Source organism: Octopus sinensis, linkage group LG3, assembly GCF_006345805.1.
Source record: "Octopus sinensis linkage group LG3, ASM634580v1, whole genome shotgun sequence".
NCBI classification, from domain to species: domain Eukaryota; kingdom Metazoa; phylum Mollusca; class Cephalopoda; order Octopoda; family Octopodidae; genus Octopus; species Octopus sinensis.
In genome coordinates, this window is record NC_042999.1 from 169304757 (window position 1) to 169324212 (window position 19456).

General features: G+C 35.8%; 1 protein-coding gene across 10 annotated transcripts in view; it reads left to right on the plus strand.

The window, feature by feature from the left end:
• Window positions 1–19456, plus strand: part of LOC115209683 (protein scribble homolog) — a 458170-nt gene that overhangs the window by 236351 nt on the left and 202363 nt on the right. For all 10 annotated transcript variants that reach the window (XM_036501621.1, XM_036501616.1, XM_036501617.1 and 7 more), the window contains 2 exons: window positions 11626–11706; window positions 13479–14276. In XM_036501621.1, the coding sequence (XP_036357514.1) occupies window positions 11626–11706; window positions 13479–14276 (879 nt within the window). The remainder of the gene's footprint in view (window positions 1–11625; window positions 11707–13478; window positions 14277–19456) is intronic.

Consider the following 19456-nt stretch of genomic DNA (forward strand, 5'->3'; position numbering starts at 1 on the left):
CAGAAGCAGCGCTCGCAGTATCTGACATATGTTAGATACCAAAAATATCTCAGTGTTCTCACTCACATGTGTGTAATAAATGTCTTTATCAGTTTCTCGCTCTGTCATTGTCTAATTTCTCTTCCACTTCTAATTAATAAACTCCAACAGTTTTCTGAACCAATTCTTCTAATGCTATGATTTTCCTAGTGTCATCTGTGACTCCTATATTGTCCAGTCTGCTGTTGCTGGCTATTTTGTTTGGTTTCATTGTTTTTTTATAGAAAATCATTTAAAATGATGCATGCTTCTAGATTCTGGCATTTTTGGTTAAGCATTTTTTGTTGTGTAATTATATTACACAACAGATAACACTTAACAATTTATCATAATTCATCTCTATCTTTTGGTATTGTTTGTTGTGTTGCTTTAAAACTGTTCTTATTGGTTTTTATAAAGAAATAGTTTACTGGTCTTCAGTGAATTGATTTCAGACTGTGTGTGCCCTTCTCCATCTTTAATTTATTAATCTTCTCCCTTAAATTTAATTTCTACCCATTTCAAGAATATGCATGATTTGTGGTTAAAACTTTTAATGCTACACTCTCTGCCACCAAGATTGGTGCAAGGTATATTACACTTTCTACTGGTACTTTTAAGTTCAAAGTACATTATACTGTTTCTATGATTGTCCTACAATTTTAATAGGTTTACAATAGGTGCTGAGGTCTTCTGTGCCTTGTGACTAGTTTCTGTGTGTATTCAATGTCTGTTGCTTTTCGCTGCTTCATAAAATAAACTTTAAATCATTATATTACATGGGATAATGCTGGGCAAAGTTATGATCTCTCTCTCTCTATCTATCTATCTATCTATCTATCTATCTATAATAATAATAATAATAATAATAATAAACATTGTGTACAGTGCTCAGGTGCACTACAACTCATCTAAAGTGTATATATAATCAGGTGTAGTTTCGGCGGATTTCGGGAAGCATGAGGGCCTTAAAGGATGCAGTGTCATGGCAGTCAACAACTGACGCAGGCAGTTTATTCCACGCTTCAGCAACCCTGAGCGTGAAAAAATGTTTCCGAAAGTCATGGGAGCTGTGTTGTTTTCTGACTTTGTAGGCATGTCCACGTGTATTGGACACATGAAGATCAAAAAGGTGTTCAGTGTTGTTATTGGTGAGGTAGTTGACAACTTTGTGGGCGTATACCAAGTCCGTCACCAGACGCCGGAGCTTCAGTGAATTAAGCGAGTTAGAAAAGAAGACATTTACAAATGTCTTTGTGTAATATTGATAAACTCTTATTTCATGTTCATTCTAAATGATCCCATGATTCTGAGAAATCAGTCAGTTGCCCTTTACTCTTCTTTTGTTTGGTTTTGTTGTTGTTTCTTTCAGCCTGAGATAGATGGGATCCAAACTCAATCCATTTGCATCATTATCTTCAATCTAGGTAGAATTAAAATAAATAGAACCTCACACTAAATTGTCTGTTTTTGTTAGTAATTCCAGTTGCTATATTAATTTTGTTGCATGAAGAATGTGATTTAAGTGCTTTTGCAGAAATACATTTAATGCTAATGTTAGAAAATTGATACAAAAAGGAACTGCAAATGGAATTGAATCTCAGACTAAAGAACTTCTGTGGTGAAAATTCAGAATGACTGGCTTTACCAAAAACTACCACTAAATAAAATAACTTCAGTTGTAAATTAAATTCCACAGTTTAATTTTATTTAGAAACTTTATTTATTTCTTTTATTTGTTTCAGTCATTAGATTGTGGCCACTTTTATTTATTATTTACTTCCTTTTTACTTAATTTTTGTATTATATTTATTTTTTCATATAAAAATAAAAATAAGAATTCAGTATTTGAAGACATCTGAGACATTGCAACTTGTAAATTGCTTTTGAAGCGATTGTCTGTGAAGCTTGATCTTTTTTTTTTTATTTATTTACTCAAGAAAAAAACTTTCAGTCATTTATAAGTGTTATCAAAACATCATGGCATATTTTCTGACAAAGGTGGTGTTTCTCAGGAATAGCAATATATAAAAAAAAGAAATGACAACAAAAATTTCGTCACAAAATTTTCACCACAGAAGTTCTTTAGTCTGAGATTCAATTCCATTTGCAGTTCCTTTTTGTATCAATTTTCTAACATTAGCATTAAATGTATTTCTGCAAAAGCACTTAAATCACATTCTTCAGTGTTTGGAGTGATTTAATCTAGATCTCATTTTTTTTTTTTTTTAACATCTCTATTCTTTTTTAAGTTTGATTCATCATTTTAATATTATGATACCTTATGGTTGGTTAATGTATGCATGTGTGTGTTTTAATTGTTTAAGATTCAGCTGAAGTTGTTTTTCTGTAACTGATGCAGATAATATTGAGAAAAAGTTGCAGAAAATTTCTGAAACATTGAGAACATCCCATCACCACCATCTTTGCTCCTTTTCCAGCTGACATGGCCATATATCTCTTCAACAGCAAGATACTTATCGTGCCATACATTTGCCTCTCAATACCCCACTCAACACTACACTTTCTTCTCAGTCAAGGGGTCTTGTATTGTGAGCTATTCAGTGACTTTACTAGTGCTGGTGACATAAAAAAAGTACCCAATACACTCTGTAAAGTAATTGGTATTGAGAAGGGCTGTAAAGTAATTGGTATTAAGGCGGCGAGCTGGCAGAAACGTTAGCACGCCGGGTGAAATGCTTAGCGGTATTTCGTCTGCTTTACGTTGTGAATTCAAATTCCGCCGAGGTTGACTTTGCCTTTCATCCTTTCGGGGTCGATAAATTAAGTACCAGTTACGCACTGGGGTCGATGTAATCGACTTAATACCTATGTCTGTCCTTGTTTAGCCCCTTGTGGGTAATAAAGAAATAGGTATTGAGAAAGGCATCCAACTGTAGAAATCATGCCAAAACATATTGGAGTTTGACACCATCCTCTGATCTGTTAGATTCTGTCAAACCATCCAACCCATGCCAACATGGAAATATAGATGCTAAAAGATGGTAATGTTCATGATAATTTTTTCATCTTATATAAGTTTTTCAATGTTACTACTTTATCATTAAGGCAGTTATAGACTGAAATGGCAGTGTTGGCTTTGAGGTATTTAGCTGCATATCTTTATGTGCTGTGTTCAAACTCTGCAAAACCGATATTGTCTTTCATTGATAAAATTAGTGCTTTTTGTACTGAAAATGTGCAGCCTTGTGCCAGTGGGTTTCTGTACTTGTTTATATAAAGTAAGATGAGAATAGGATTGCTTGCTTTCCAAACTGCCAAGTTCAATAAAACTAGTATCACTTGTGCCGATTTAAAAAAAATTTTAATTCTGTTACAGGCACAAGGCCTGAAATTATGGTAGGGAGGAGTTGATTGCATTGATCCCTGTGCTCACCTGGTCCTTATAACAACACCAATGACGACAGTGACATAATGATAATAAAAGTAATTGCAGTAGTAAATAAAATGCATAGGATTAAGGCAGCATCATGTTGAGCCAAGCCTGTCTTGATTAGAACCAATTCCTTTTGAGTGCCTGATACCTTTGGAAAAGCAGGAATAGCACCAAATAATGTTGAAATATATAATACACTAGCAGTATCGCCCGGCGTTGCTCGGGTTTGTAAGGGAAATCTTTATATATAAAAGTGAAGTTGTGTGTCTGTCTCCTGCGATTTAGATTCCTAACTACTCCCACATTTCACGGTGCAGTGTAACCAAAAGCAGGTATCTTATAGTCGTGATTCATATGGAGCCTTTCTGGGTATTAGCGCGCGATTTAAAAGAAATTTACCATAATTTTTTTCCCATTTTTAATGCATTTTTTGCTATTATATAAGGGAAGTAACTCTCTAAAAATGTATTATTAAATCTCAGAACATAAAAAGCTACAGTAACACCCCCCTTTGTGGTTAGCCATATTGAGATGGCTATTATACTTTACATCTCTAAAAATGCTTATATAGTTATTTCCCTTACAAACCCGAGTAACGCCGGGCGATACTACTAGTAACTATATAAACATTTTTAGAGAGTTATAGCCAAAAAATAGCAAAAAATTGCATTAAAAATGGAAAAAAAATTATGGTAAATTTTTTTTTAAATCGTTGACTCATCGTAGACATTTTAGAGAGTTACTTCCCTTATATAGTAGTGAAAAAAAGGCATTAAAATGGAAAAACATGATGGTAAATTATTTTTAAAATCGTAGACTCATCGTAGACGCGCGCTAATACCCAGACGGGCTCGATATGAATCACGACTATAAGATACCCGCTTTTGGTTAAACTGCACCGCAAAATGTGGGAGTAGTTAGGAATCTAAATCGTAGGAGACAGACACACAACTTCACTTTTATATATAAAGATATATATTCTGCACAAAGCAATGCTTGTTGTTGACTAGCCCTGATTAGTTTAACATCTATAAAAGAGAGTATAGCACTAATGTCATCGTATGAAGTATTTGATTATCATTTCCACCCTGGTTATTACACCTTTGAAATATGTTGTTCTAAGATTTAGCTTAAAATATATAAGGGTGGTAGGGGGAGGAGTCATGTAGCCACCGTTCTAGGAGCTTCAAGTATCTGTTACTGGTTTCAATCATTGGATTGTGACCACACTAGTTTAAGGGTTTAGTCAAACAGATCAACTCCCAGTACTTATTTTTAAGCCTGGTACTTATTTTCTCAGTCTCTTTTCACAAACTGCTATGTTAGAAGGAAATAAACAAACCAACACCAGTTGTCAAGCAATGGTGGGGACTAACAATTTTTTTTTCTTTAGACCATGCATCATTGTTGACCATGACCAAGGATATTAGATGGGAGAAGACAAGGCATGATGTATCCAGCTGTGGCCAATCAGTTGGATGCGTGCTTGGAATGCTGTGCCATAGGTTGGACACTGACAGTCTGTTGGGATGAAGGCAAAGAGTTGACTCTGCACTTGCATACTTCACATTTTTTTGTACCCCTGCAACCCTGTTCTGTTTATAGCAGGTGGCACCTCTGTTAGTTCAGCTTTACCAGGCAAGGCAGTCTTGTGCTTGGGTTTCTCAGGGGTTTAGGTTAATCTCAAAGGTTTTCATTGAACTTTAAGTGTGTCCTTGAAACACTTTTTCTGTCCACTTGCTTTCCACTAGTTCACTGTGAAACAGTTTTTTGTGGGGTTGCATATCACATGGCCTGTCCACTTGACTTGTGCTCTCCTCAGCAGTGTGTAAATGCTTGGTAGATCAGTTCAAGAGAGCACCTCTGTATAAGGAACATTGTCTAGCCAGTGGCTTTTCAACAACTTTCTCAGGCAGTTCATGTGGAAGTGGTTTAGTTTTTCAGTGTAGCATTCATTAACTGGCCAAGACAGGTGTGCAGTTGTGTAGGCAGTACAGCTGCTTGTCAAGTTGGTGTCCAGCCTAATACCTCTCCTTTCCAAAACTGATTCATGTAGCTTCCCTTGCCGATGCATGTATCAACTCCATTGTCATTGTTCACAGATCTGGAGAGTATACAGCCAAGGTACATGAACTTATCAACAACTTTCAAGGTATCCCCTTTGACAGTCATGGTTGGTTCCCCATATGGCTTGTGCGGGGCAAGTTGGTGCCTGAGCTCTACCCTCTGAGTGGAAGCACTCCGTCGGTTATGACGATGAGGGTTCCGGTTGATCCGAATCAACAGAACAGCCTGCTCGTGAAATTAACGTGTAAGTGGCTGAGCACTCCACAGACACGTGTACCCTTAACGTAGTTCTCGGGGATATTCAGCGTGACACAGAGAGTGACAAGGCCGGCCCTTTGAAATACAGGTACAACAGAAACAGGAAGTAAGAGTGAGAGAAAGTTGTAGTGAAAGAGTACAGCAGGGATCACCACCATCCCCTGCCGGAGCCTCGTGGAGCTTTAGGTGTTTCCGCTCAATAAACACTCACAACGCCTGGTCGGGGAATCGAAACCGTTATCCTATGACCACGAGTCCGCTGCCCTACCCACTGGGCCATCGCACCTCCACACCCTCTGAGTACTGATTGTAGGGCCAAAGTCATCACAGGCAGTGGAAAGGCAGTTTACGTTCTGTTGCATCCCAGCATCTGTGGTGGCATTGAGTATGCAGTCATCTATGAATAGGAAGCCATGCACTGAGTCCTCTTCCACCTTGATTTTGGCCTGTGGCCTTGGCAGGTTGAAGTGTCTGCCATCAAACACACACAGAATATTTCAGTTTCTGCCTACCAAATCCTCTCTCAAAGCTTTGGTTGGCCTATGGCTATAGCAGAAGGCACTTTGCCAAGGTGCTACACAGTGGGATTGAACCTGGAACCATGTGGTTGGGAAGCCAACTACTTATCATATAACCATGCCTGTGCCTGTATGTGGTGTATCTTGCATAGATTAGCTTACTTTTGATCATTTCTCCCCAAGCTATGTTACCAAGTGAGAGATTTGAACTCACTGTTACTTTCTACTCTAAGATCCATCTTTTTCAATTTTAATTTCATTTTTTCTGATGCTTTCTCTGACACGGACTATGACGCATTCACCTTGTTACATAAGGTACTCAGTGATAGATCCCACAGGTTGAATCCTTCCATTAAATCTGTCCCGAACAGATTCATTGTATTCTTAGATACCATTAGTTTACATTTCTGCGTCCTGTTTTTAAGTTTTATTTCTGGTGAAATTTCGCCAAAGAATTGAACTCATTCTCCTGACACACCGTGGGCTATCCTAGCAGTATTTTTTATACAACGGCCTGCCTATCTTACTCCATGTTGCCTTATTTATTATCGATGCGTCTGAACTGGTATCTAATTGCATTTTGGTCTGAAACCCATTTACTTCTACCAACACAAATTTTCGGTTTTGTCTGGTATAATTTTCTTTTGTTGAGTAGACTTTCTTCTGTTTTACCATTTTCTTTGACCGGCATTTCGTCTGTATATGTCCAATTTTACCACACTTAAAACAGGTTTTATCTTTAAAGGGGCAATCTTTCCTCAAATGTTGATCTCTGCACCCATAGTGCCGTTTTGAATTAAAATTTTTCCTTCTTTCTGTAGTTTCTTTACACATTTGTACATTATTATTCTTGATTTCTATCTTTCTTGTATCATCTCGAAGGTTTATTATTTGTTGGCATTCCTCAGCCACTTTTTGCAAAGTGAGTTTCACTTCTTGATTCAACTTTGATAATATTCTTTTTCTAAATTCCACGTCTTCCATTGCCACTAGTCCTTTAACGAATATTAGGCACTTGAACATATCTGGCATTAATTCTTCCAGCTTAAACTTTTCACCAGTCTTATTAACCATGCTGGCATATGTTACAAAATCATCAGATTTGTTTTTCATTAAAATTCAAACATTCCCATCGAATGTTAAACTGCAAACTTTTCTCGCTAAACATATTAGTCAAAATATTTATCGTTTCATCAAAACGCAGGCTTTCTCGGCAAAATAAAGTTACAAAACTTTTGTGTTCCTGAGTAGCAAGCTTTCACAAAAGGAGCCTTTCCTTCCTTTCCCTAGACCATCCCTTGCATTCCTCTCGGAATATGTCTTCGTATTGTCTGTAATATGCAGCAAAAGTAGTTCCTTCATCTGGATTGTAGTGAACTTCTTCGATGCAATTTGCAACACCATCTGCTGAAAATGATTCTGTCGTGTCTCTCAACTGCAGTAACAATTCTGTTTACTTCTGTAGTTGCTGCTGCTACTTCTGTTATTGTTTTACATCTGCTTTCAGTAACTCTTCCACTTTGGTACTATTCGAAACCTCGTCGCCACTGTTATATTGTAATACTTATTTCTTTATTACCCACAAGGAGCTGAACATAGAGGGGACAAACAAGGACAGACATAGGTATTAAGTCGATTACATCGACCCCAGTGCGTAACTGGTACTTAATTTATCGACCCCGAAAGGATGAAAGGCAAAGTCGACCTCGGCGGAATTTGAACTCACAACGTTGCGACAGATGAAATGCCGCTAAGCATTTCGCCCGGCGCGCTAACGTTTCTGCCAGCTCGCCGCCTTATATCGTAATACTGCACAGTGGCTGTGTGTGCCATGAAAATCCTCATCGCCACTGTTAGATCGCACGTTTGGATGAGCTCTATTCAACTCCTCGACGTCTAGACTTCTCCCTCTATATCTACATATTGGGCTAGCCTACTTCATTGTCTGGGGCTGTCGACAATGCTTTCCTCCCATTTTCTTTCTGGAAATCAAAGCTTTCACTATTGTTGTCTGTTATCACTGGATAAACATCAATGTTTATTGAGTGAAATCACCTGTTATTAGCAATCAATATTTTCATTTAACCCTGTAACATTCATATTACTCTGTCAAATGTAAAGCTTATGTATTCACACCATGTAAAATTAATCTTGCATCATTTCATGGCTTTGAGATTTCAATGATGTGATTCTTTATTTTTAAAATGACACAATACGGTAGCTATGAATGACCATATCTGACTAGTTTGAACATAAAATAGGTAGAATATTTTGGCCGGATATGGCCGGTTTCAATACTAAAGGGTTAAATATGAATAAGTAGATGTGGGCATTTTGATTCTCTATACTGACTGATGGTTAGTACCAGGCAGGTTGGTAAAGAAAAATGCTCGCTAGAAATGTGTGGTAGACAAAAAGCAGCATTAATCAAAGACTTTTTTTTTTTTCTTGCAAATATGGGTGACAACTCTGATTTCCTTCTTATAGCTTCGTCAATACAGCATAAATTTCACTTACCTATTGTTTTTCATGTGGGTGTCATCTCAGAATTATTTCATTTCTAAACATTTTTTTTTCATGTACCAGTCAATGTAAAACCTTGTGCATATACTTAGTAACGCTTTTATCACTATTTCAGCAAGTTGGTAAAGGCTATGCTTATGTTATTTCCTATACTTGCAGCAAATAAGAAAATAATATTGGTCATTGATTAATATCACTTTTCTTCACTTCATATGTATTTCTGTAGCTTTCTAATGTTCCATGCATTTGAATATTAACACTAACTTATTAATAGTCAATTGATTAAATATCTAACCAACAAACTAATTGATAGTTTGTTTGATGTACTGGTTAAACAATTGGTTGTTGGTTAGTTAAACTTATTTCATTACTGTTTACAACTTGTTGTTTTCTATGCATATGATGTCCTAGAATTATTTACTTTTTTGCATTAGGCTTTGACTATCATCCGTGATAGTCATTACTGATAGTTGCATTGATGCCAATATAAATCAGTGGCTTTATCAAGTGATAAAGCTTTGGTTCTTGTGTTCTTGTTGAGCATTATTACTGTTAATGTTCATATTCCTTCTGCAAGAATTTGCTCTTTTTATCTCGGTCTTCAGAAATGTACAAACTGTAAGACTGCCTGTAAATTTTTAGCACTGACTTGTCTATAATCTTCCTGACAATTCAGATTTTCCTTACAATTGACCTACTTTTCCTGAATTCATTTTGGTTTCTTTGCAAGATCTTCTGAAGTTCTGGTTGTGTGTGTTTCAACAACAATTTGATGCAGCATTACTATTTATCATCTGCCTTGATTATGTCTTTTGAACTGCCACTGAAAAAAGTTTAAAAAAGAAAAAACTTCTGCTTCACCAACAAAATCCATCACACTCAGTGCTTTACCACCACAATTACAAATGCAGATTATACTGATATCTTCTACATGACCTTGAAAATCCCTGGAGATATGGTCTTTATGTCAGTGCCTCAAACATTTAATACATCTAGTTCAGTCAATCTGAAGGAATCAATAAGCACAATTAAAATCCTTTCAAGTCTCCTTTAGACTCCTCCATAGACATAAGAAGCAGCATTACATCTGCAGAAAAGGATGTAAAAATTGATCCTGCAAAAGCTTGAGCAGTTCTTGGCCTTAGTGTTATCTTCGAGTCCTCACTATCAGTTGATCTTAAAAGAAGTTTCTTTTGTATCTGGAATCAATGCTATTGTATGGTTCCACTGCCTGAACACTTGCCAAGCATCTGGAGATAAGGCTTGATGGGGCTTACCCTCACATGTTACAGCTCATCCAACCAAAAATTGCACAGCATTCTTCTTGCAATCACATCTGGTCAATCGAGAGAGACTCTTATGCTTTGTAGGATGTTGCTAGAAGAATAAGCAAGTACTCACTAGTGAGACACTCTTATGGGTACTTTCATATGAATATGCTTGGGCCAGCTATCTAGCCATATACTGATCAATTTGTACAGACACGGGATGTTGCTCTGTTTACCAAACACTTAAACAGAACCATGATGAGCAGCTTAATCCAGTGAAGCAAATCCAAGCAAAGTAAACAAGATGATGATTAATAGTTGTGTTCACGTGATTCAGTGGAAAATCCATTTTCTAGTAGTAGTAGTGGTGGTGGTAGTGGTGGTAGTAGTGGTGGTGGTAGTGGTGGTAGTAGTGGTGGTAGTGGTGGTAGTAGTGGTGGTGGTAGTACTTGATTTAGTGTTTCTTTTTGCATTTTGGTTTTCAATGGATTATTCTTTACACATTGCCATGGTAACCAGTAGTCTGAATTCAAATTAAGGATTAGTTAATGGAAGGTAAAACATTATGCACAACAACTTCTCATGAGTTGTGCTGTAGATAGGTAGGTATAAACATTGCTATGAAATTACTTCACTTCTTTTCTTAATTTCATACAAATATATGACACCAGCAGCATCGCCCGGCGTTGCTCGGGTTTGTAAGGGAAATAACTATATAAGCATTTTTAGAGATGTAAAGTATAATAGCCATCTCAATATGGCTAACCGCAAAGGGGGGGGTAGTTTTTTACGTTCTGAGATTTGATAATAAATTTTTAGAGAGTTACTTCCCTTATATATGCCAAAAATGCATTAAAAATGGGAAAAATTGATGGTAAATTTTTTTTTAAATCGTAAACTCATCGTAGACATGCGCTACTACCCAGAAGGGCTCGATATGAATCACGACTATAAGATACCCGGTTTTGGTTAAACTGCACCGCAAAATGTGGGAGTAGTTAGGAATCTAAATCGTAGGAGACAGACACACAACCTCACTTTTATATATAAAGATATGTAAGTCCATAGCTATTTATTTGATGTATAACATGTACATGCATGATGTGTGTATATGTATGCATGCCATGGTCAAGCTGTAGGTTTAGTGACAGAAAGTGATAAAGGAATACAACTTGTTGGCTACTGTGAAAGAGTAGTTCCCAAAGATACCAATGTGAGTGAGGAGAATACTGGTTCAGTACACATATGTATATTTATCCATACTTACGTATAAGCATATGTATCTGCTGAAATGCTTTCATATATTTTACATTCATAGAACTGCATGCACAAATGTTGGTATGCTCAGTTACACATTCTCATAGGCATACACATATATATATATATATATATATATATATATGTGAGTATGCACATGTGCACATACACACTCAGTGTATATCTCATTCATGCACCCACACATACATATGTTGACACACATACACCTTAACTACACACACTACAGATCTATTTGTCTATCAACATGTCCTCTTTAGTTGTAAATCTATACTAATCAGTATATTTGATTTCCTTTTAGGCTATCTATATTTCACGGATTATCGATGGAGCTGCTGCCCACAGGGATGGAAATTTGTTCGTTGGAGATCGCATCCTCTCGGTAAAATTTTCCCTTTGCTTTCTTTCTTTTGCTTATTCTGTCACAATCTTTTTCTGATGTTTCTATGATCATCGAGTTGTTTTCATTTTGTGTTGAATTACCATATCTGTCTTTTTATGTATATTTGTGTATGTGTGCACACTCTCTCTTTTGCTTTCTGTCACACACACAAAGGTTAGCTGTACAACATCATCATCATCATTTAGCGTCCGTTTTCCATGCTAGCATGGGTTGGACAGTTCAACTGGGGTCTGTGAAGCCAGAAGGCTGCACTAGGCCCCAGTCTGATCTGGCAGTGTTTCTACGGCTGGATGCCCTTCCTAACGCCTACCACTCAGTGAGTGTAGTGGGTGCTTTTTACGTGCCACCCACACAGGAGCCAGATGGAGCTGGCAAACGGCCACGGACGGATGGTGCTTTTTACGTGCCACCAGCACGGGGGCCAGGCGAGGCTGGCAACGGCCACAAACGGATGGTGCTTTTTACGTGTCACCGGCACGGAGGCCAGTCCAACAATATCCAACAAACATTTACTTATAGTTGAGTGGTAAAAGATGAAATTACATGTAGCTATGAAAATTTGCAAGTTTATGGGAAAATTAATATAGTTTAAAGAGATTAAAGTCAGTCAGTAAGTAATATTATCCAAACTGACAGCATGATGCTTCAACCATGAACTTAATGTACATTAGAAATTTTAAAATATTTTTGTAAATCTTAACTCACTTCAATGCTAAACAGTCAGAACTGTCAAACAAAATAATTTTATGGAATTTCAACAAATCCAAAGAATCATCATCATCTGCTCTCTATGATGGCATGGGCTGGACAGGAGCTTTATTTGTTTATTTTGACATGGTTTCTACAGCTGGATACCCTTCCTAATGCCAATCACTTTACAGTGTACTAGGTGCTTTCTTGTGACACTGGCACAGTGCTTTTACATGACACCAGCATAGGTGCTTTTATGTAGCACCAGCTCCCATGAGCCAACATGACTAGCAGCTCTTGGCTGAGAGAGAGAACATGCCTGTATGCATGGAAAGTCATGATTTTACTTAACTTGATGTGTCTTCTCAAGCACAGTAAACCACCAGATGTCTTGGCCCCTTGTGAGGTCCAGCATCTGAAGATCTTTTCTCACCACATCTCACATCTTCCTGGGTACCCCTTCCACATGTTCTATCCACAATTAGAGATCAGCACTTGATGCAGCTGTCCTCATTTATATGTATCACATGAGTATACCAGTGCAGTCTTCTCCTACACACTACATCTGATGCCTCTTATACCCAGTTTTTCACTCAAATCACTTTCACTCTGTCATACACGTACACTGTTGTCATTTCTTTCAGCATACTGGTGTCATTTCATGTCCCCAGTAGTCACAGCCCATGTCTCACTGCCATGTAGCATAGCTGTTCATCCACAGGCATCATACAATCTTCCTTTCACTCTGAGGGAGAAGCCCTTTGTTACTAACAGAGGTAGTAGCTCTCTGAACTTACCCAACCCATTTTTATTCTAGCAGCTACACTTTCAGAATTACTCCTCCAATGCTAACTTGATCACCCAAGTAAGGGAAACTGTCTACTACCTCTAACGATCCCTACTGGACACTTGACCGAATCAATTTACTGTACTTTCCTGGTTTTTTAATATACCTGCACATGTGCTATATTTTGAATAATTTGAAGTTTCAAAGGTTTTTCTATATATTTTTCTTTTTTCTTTCTGTTCTGCATCACTGAGAAATACTTATTCCTTTCCAGATCAATGGTATTGATATGCAGGATGCACGCCATGACCAAGCTGTAGCCTTACTGACAGGAAGTGATAAAGAAATAAAACTTGTTGTCTACCGTGAAAGAGTAGTTCCCAAAGGTGCCAATGTGAGCATGGAAAGCACTGGATCGGTTCAGAAGTTACCACAAATGACACAACCCCGTATCACTTGGACATCACAGCCTGCTGCAGATATATCTTTGCCATCAGTTTCACCTGGCTACAACAACCAGCCTATGGTTCTTAAAGAACCAAGCAGCACTCATGCAGAGCCTGCTTCTGTAACTCCTCATTTATACAAGCCTTCTATATCAGCTTCTACAGTTCCTACTGCTACTATTACTTCTACTACTACTACTGTTACCAATCAACAGGCCTCCCCAGCTCTCCAAACCATCAGACACTCGTCACACTCACCAAATATTTCTTCTGCTTGCACATCTCCATCTTTTCGAACTTTATCATCTGACTGGACAACTCCACCACCCACAATCCAGCCACCTCGCTTCCATTACCCAGGTTATAGTAAGTCTCCTACAGTAGCTACAAAATTTACAAGCAATGAACAAAAAGAATCTTTTATGCAAACCAAATCTTCTTCAGCAAGTGTTTATCAGTCTCCTGTGAAATCTAGTGCTGACTCCCGGGCCAGCACAAGCAGTGTTAACACCAGAGCAGGGCTCCCAACAGTATCTGGGGGCAGCTCAATCCCACTGCTTACTTCACGTGACCGGCTACCTAGGGCTAATTTGAACCATGAAGAATCGCATGCTTATCCAGTTGAGGTAAGTTTACCAGGCTGTCAAATTCCATCTTGACACTTCATTGCAGACTATATGCTGAATGCTTTGGAAGCGGTATTTTTTAGTAATTTTCTAACATCAGCTGCTATATAATTATTGAAGATTAAAAAGACCCTTAGAGATCTTTTGCTGTTTTTTGGTATTTTTCTCCCTCCCACTGTTTTTATTCCATCAGCCAGCACATTTTGTACATTTTCAACATAATCTTTGAGTTGAATTTTTCTTTCATCAAAGAACAAAATTTTTAGGTGCTTTTTTGCCAATATTCCTTTCTCTTGCCTTTCAACAATTTTTTGTTTTTTATTGAAGTTCTTGTAACAGAAACATGGAGATTTAAAATTTTTTCATCTAAAAATAATTATACCACTAGAATATTCACATTTTTATTGTTTCCTTTAATTTCTGCCTGTCATATTTTTAATGTCTGAATCATAGCTTTAAGACAATTTCTTCACATTTCCTTTCCCCATTGGAAAAATGAATTTAGAAAATTTATAAACATTTCCTGAACCCCTACCCAACAAAAAAACAAGCTGTTTTTAAAAAGTTAAGAACCTAAATCCAATCCTGTTTATATTATTGACCCTTCCCCCATATTTTTTTATTCCAGGTCTATTCCATTTTTGTCAAGATATATATGTGTAAACCACAATCTGTGGGCTGGCTCTATTTAATTTATCCAACCCTATGTCAGTATATAAATTCCTCCCCATTGTTGCTACGTTACATGCTCCACTTTCTGCTCTTGTTTATTGATTTCATATTTGAAAGTTGTTCTGTTTCTACAAGTTTTCAAAACTTATTTCAAAAAATACTTTAGAAATTATTCTTCTCTCCTAAATATTGCATTTTCATTTCTAGCAGATTTCTTTAAATTGAAAGTAATTATAAACATAGTGTTTGATCACAGAAGGTATTGCAAGACTGAAATATATACTGCTAAGTGAGCAATAATATTGGCTTTATTGGGTAATAGATGGTTAATACTTGTAGGACTATCTGAAATCAGATGATCATCAAGTAATAAAACTGAACACTAAAATTTCCTACTTACTTAATCCTCATCTCACCTCTTGTTACTACCTTTGCAGGCAGATACTTTAAAATCATTAAAAAAATGCATGTCAGTTATGATATACTTCTCTGTATTTCATAATCCTTAAACTATTGTTTTTTGGGGGTTTTTTTGTTTTGTTTTTTTAATCATTGTTAATGTGCATTTAAAAATATTATGGAGTGCTTTCTTTTTATAAATTACTTTTCTGGCAAACCCACAGAAGGCAGATGGATAAAATATTCCATAAAATTACAAAACTGTATCATTGGTTTCTTGATATACCTTTTCACTTGAATAAATTTTTATATTGAGTTTCTCTGATACTTCTGGAAAAGGTGTAACAAGAAATATTAAACTCTTGTTATTTTTCTCATTCATTCTAAGTCACAAATAGTTTTGATTGAAATTGGACTTAAGAATATGAAGTTTCAGTCAACACTTATATATTCATTGTAAAATGCATTATTTTCCTTTGTACATGTGAACCCCTTTCAAAACAAAAGAACTAAAGAACTCAGAGAGGAAATATATTATTTCCTATGAATTATAAGTAACTAAGATTTATTATTCAACAATTCAGTTAAATCCTTCTAAGAATATCTCTGAAATGAGATGTTGGTAGTTTGAAAACACAAGATATTTGTTATTTCTATTTTGGCTTTGATTACCATTATAACAGTGGTAGTGATTGTTGTTGTTTTCTTATCATTGTTGCTGCTGTTGTTATTATTGTATGAAAACTAGAAAGCTGGTAATTTTTATATTCTAAAGACTATTTTTGAGTAACATGGCTTGACCTGGGAAGCTCACACATTATATTTGAAATTATCTTTTTAAGGAGTGATTAAATATTCAGGGTATCCATTTCAATAAATATAGGTCATGCATACACACACAAATGTGTGTGTTGTGTTCACATAGAGGATGGTATACAATTGAAAGATAATCTCTACAGATTTTCTATAGAAGATTAACAATTAAAAGAAAAGAGCAGTCAACACATATTGTGTAGGCTGAATATTTATATTTACAGTTTAACTCAGATTTTCACAGCTAAAAGCTTTCCAGGCAGAAAAACACATCTCATCATTTGGATACTTTAATACTGAAATGTCCAAATTATCAAGATATGTTTTGTGCCTTTAAAACTTCTGGTATTATACTACTTTTGGTAATATTCCTATCAATATATATTTGTAATTTAATTTGGGAAGTTTCTTGTATTAATTTATTCAATTTAGAAGTAAGTAATGTTGTTCATTTAAACTTTTAATTATAAATTTTCTTAAGTGCTGTAAGGTATTGTCTGCACATATACCTAACCAGACATTTTTCATCTAAATCACACTGCCTTTGCATTTTCTGTTTTATTATTTCAGATTATATAAACCATTTTGACCCCTCTGATCCTTAAAATGTTTGGTCACTTATTTGTTATGTTCGGATATCAAATAGGAAGGTGGAGATGTTTGAGTCAGTCAGTTGCTTGACTAAATGCTGTATTACTTTTAGTTTCCTTGCTCATTGCTGAATTCAAATCTTCTCAACTTCAGCTTTGTGTTTCATTCTACCATAGCTGATTAAATTAAATATCAGTGATATACTGAGATTGATGTAACCATCTTTACCCTTATCTATGAAAATGGGCCTTAAACCTATGTACAAAATGGTTTTAAGTGTCAAAAAATTTGGAAATTAATTTGTGTTGAAGAAATTCCTATTTTCCAGGAAATATTACTTCTCTTATTTTACAGAGATTCTACATATTGAGTATTTGTATCAAATTTATTTCATAAATGTTTGAATTTTTAAAGAATACTAAACATTTTGGATTCTGGACAGTTTATATAACACAAAATGACAACTGAAGAGAGATAAACACTATTTTCCCCCATTTTCTTTCTCTTTTTTTTCAATTGATGAGCAAAAAATTGTTCTGACTGGTGAATAAATTTAAAGTCAACTCTAAATTAGCTGACCCCAATCCATTATTATGCTGGTTTATCTCTATTTCATATTTACTCTTCTGCAATAGAACAAACTACACATACCACAACAATCAGTTAACTATCATCTGTTAGAAATTCCTACAATTATTTCTTTCTTTACCTTCTTCATGTTATTTCTTTGATGTGAACCTGAATTTGTTTCTAAGATGGATATTTTTATTCAATGTGTGTTGGTATTTGGTATTTTTCATCTCAGGGAGAACCTATTTATGACTTAGGTAAAACTGAGTAATGTTTTTCAAATACTCTAGAATTATCATAAAAGGATGCACTGTTTCTTTTTATTTGTTTTTTTTTTTATCTACAAATTATTTCATTTCATTTGTTATACCACTTGTTTTTTTTTTTTTTTTGTTTTTTCCCCCTTATAAACCAAAGCACTGTGATTTGTAACAACATCTGCTGTGCAATGAACTTATTGCTATGAAAAAAGGTGTTTCACTTGAAATCTCTGAACTTCCTTGACAAAATTTGTACAGGTTAAAATATACTTACACAAAAACCAAACCTCCACATCCTATATATATATATATATATATATATATATATACATATATATATACATATATATATACATATATATGTGTGTATGTGTGTATGTGTGTGTGTGTGTGTGTGTGGTATGCATTGTGTCTATGTATGTATACACATATATAAGACATGCTTTTTTCTTCTCCAAACATGTTTGTAGAATTAATTTCCATTAAATGTTGAAAAAAAAAAAACCAATAAGATTTTTAAGAATATTTACAAATTTTCTTTTCCATGTGTTCCTTTCAGTTAGTTTTTTTTTTCTTTGTGTGTGTTTCTTAGTGAATTTACAATATGTTAACATTGAAATATTTCATTCATTTTGGTGATTTTTATCAACTTTCTAGAGAGGCATAAATGCATGTACATCTTGAATATACAAAATATTTTTTTCTTTTTCTATTCCATGATTTTTCTTCCCTTCATATTCATCCAACTTTGTAATTTTCACTCATTTACATGATTCACTGCCCTCACTCACATGCTAAATTTAGTTGGATTTAAAATGGTTCAAAAAAAGCTCTTAATCCCATCACTCTCATGGTTCACCATCCAACGTATATTTACTTTCAAAGTAGAAACACTGGGTACATTATTACAATTGTGGAAGCATTTCTATTTCCATATGGTTCATATATTTATAAGTATATGTGTGTGTGTGTGTGTATGTATATACACACACACACACACACACACACACGAAAAAAGTGAGGTATATGTGTGTTCAGGCCATTTTGCATATAATGAAAAAAATTTTTAAATCAAAATATATCAACTAGATTATGGCTGGGAGGTGACAGTTTACTCAAAATAGCTGTCCTCACCTTCCACCACAACTTCAAGATAGCTCCAGAACCTGGTGCATGCATTCTTCACTCTGTCTCTGAGATTTGCAAACATTTTGCTCTTGGCCGCCAGTTTGGCCTTTGTGTTGCAAGTAGAGTGGTTGGTATATTTCTCAACCATGCCCAACATTACAATCAAGAGAATTAGGAGACCAGAAATTGAGGCTGCTGAAGTCATAGAAATTCTCCAACAATTACTTCTGACTCTTGCCAGAGGTCTGGCTTGGAGCTGAATCTTGTTAGCCTTCCAGCAGAAACCTTCTCCAGCCAAGGTTTGACCACAGTCTCCAGTTGCTACACATATCCACCTGAATTGAGTCTAAGGCCTTGTTAAAAAATGTAGGGTTGCATAACATCACCGTCACAGGAGATATATCGAAAGACCATCACAGTTTAGGGGTTCTTGGTTTTCATGATCTCCATGTCACATCTTGCAGCCTTTATGGTGTTTACAGAGCATAAAGCAGCAGTCATGATGCCACCATTTTGATACCTGGCATGAATCATCATGATACAGGTAACTCTTTTCCATTATTCAGATAGCTTTCAGCCCTCCATGTTAGCTAACTTTTCCTCAGCTACAACTTTAATCTTCATGCTCTCTAATGCCATTGACTATTCACCAGTACATCAATCAGTCCTTGATAGAAGAGTCATTAAAAATTGCCAAATTTTGCCTGAACACCATTGTGTTTGTGTGTATATATTGTGTATATGCAT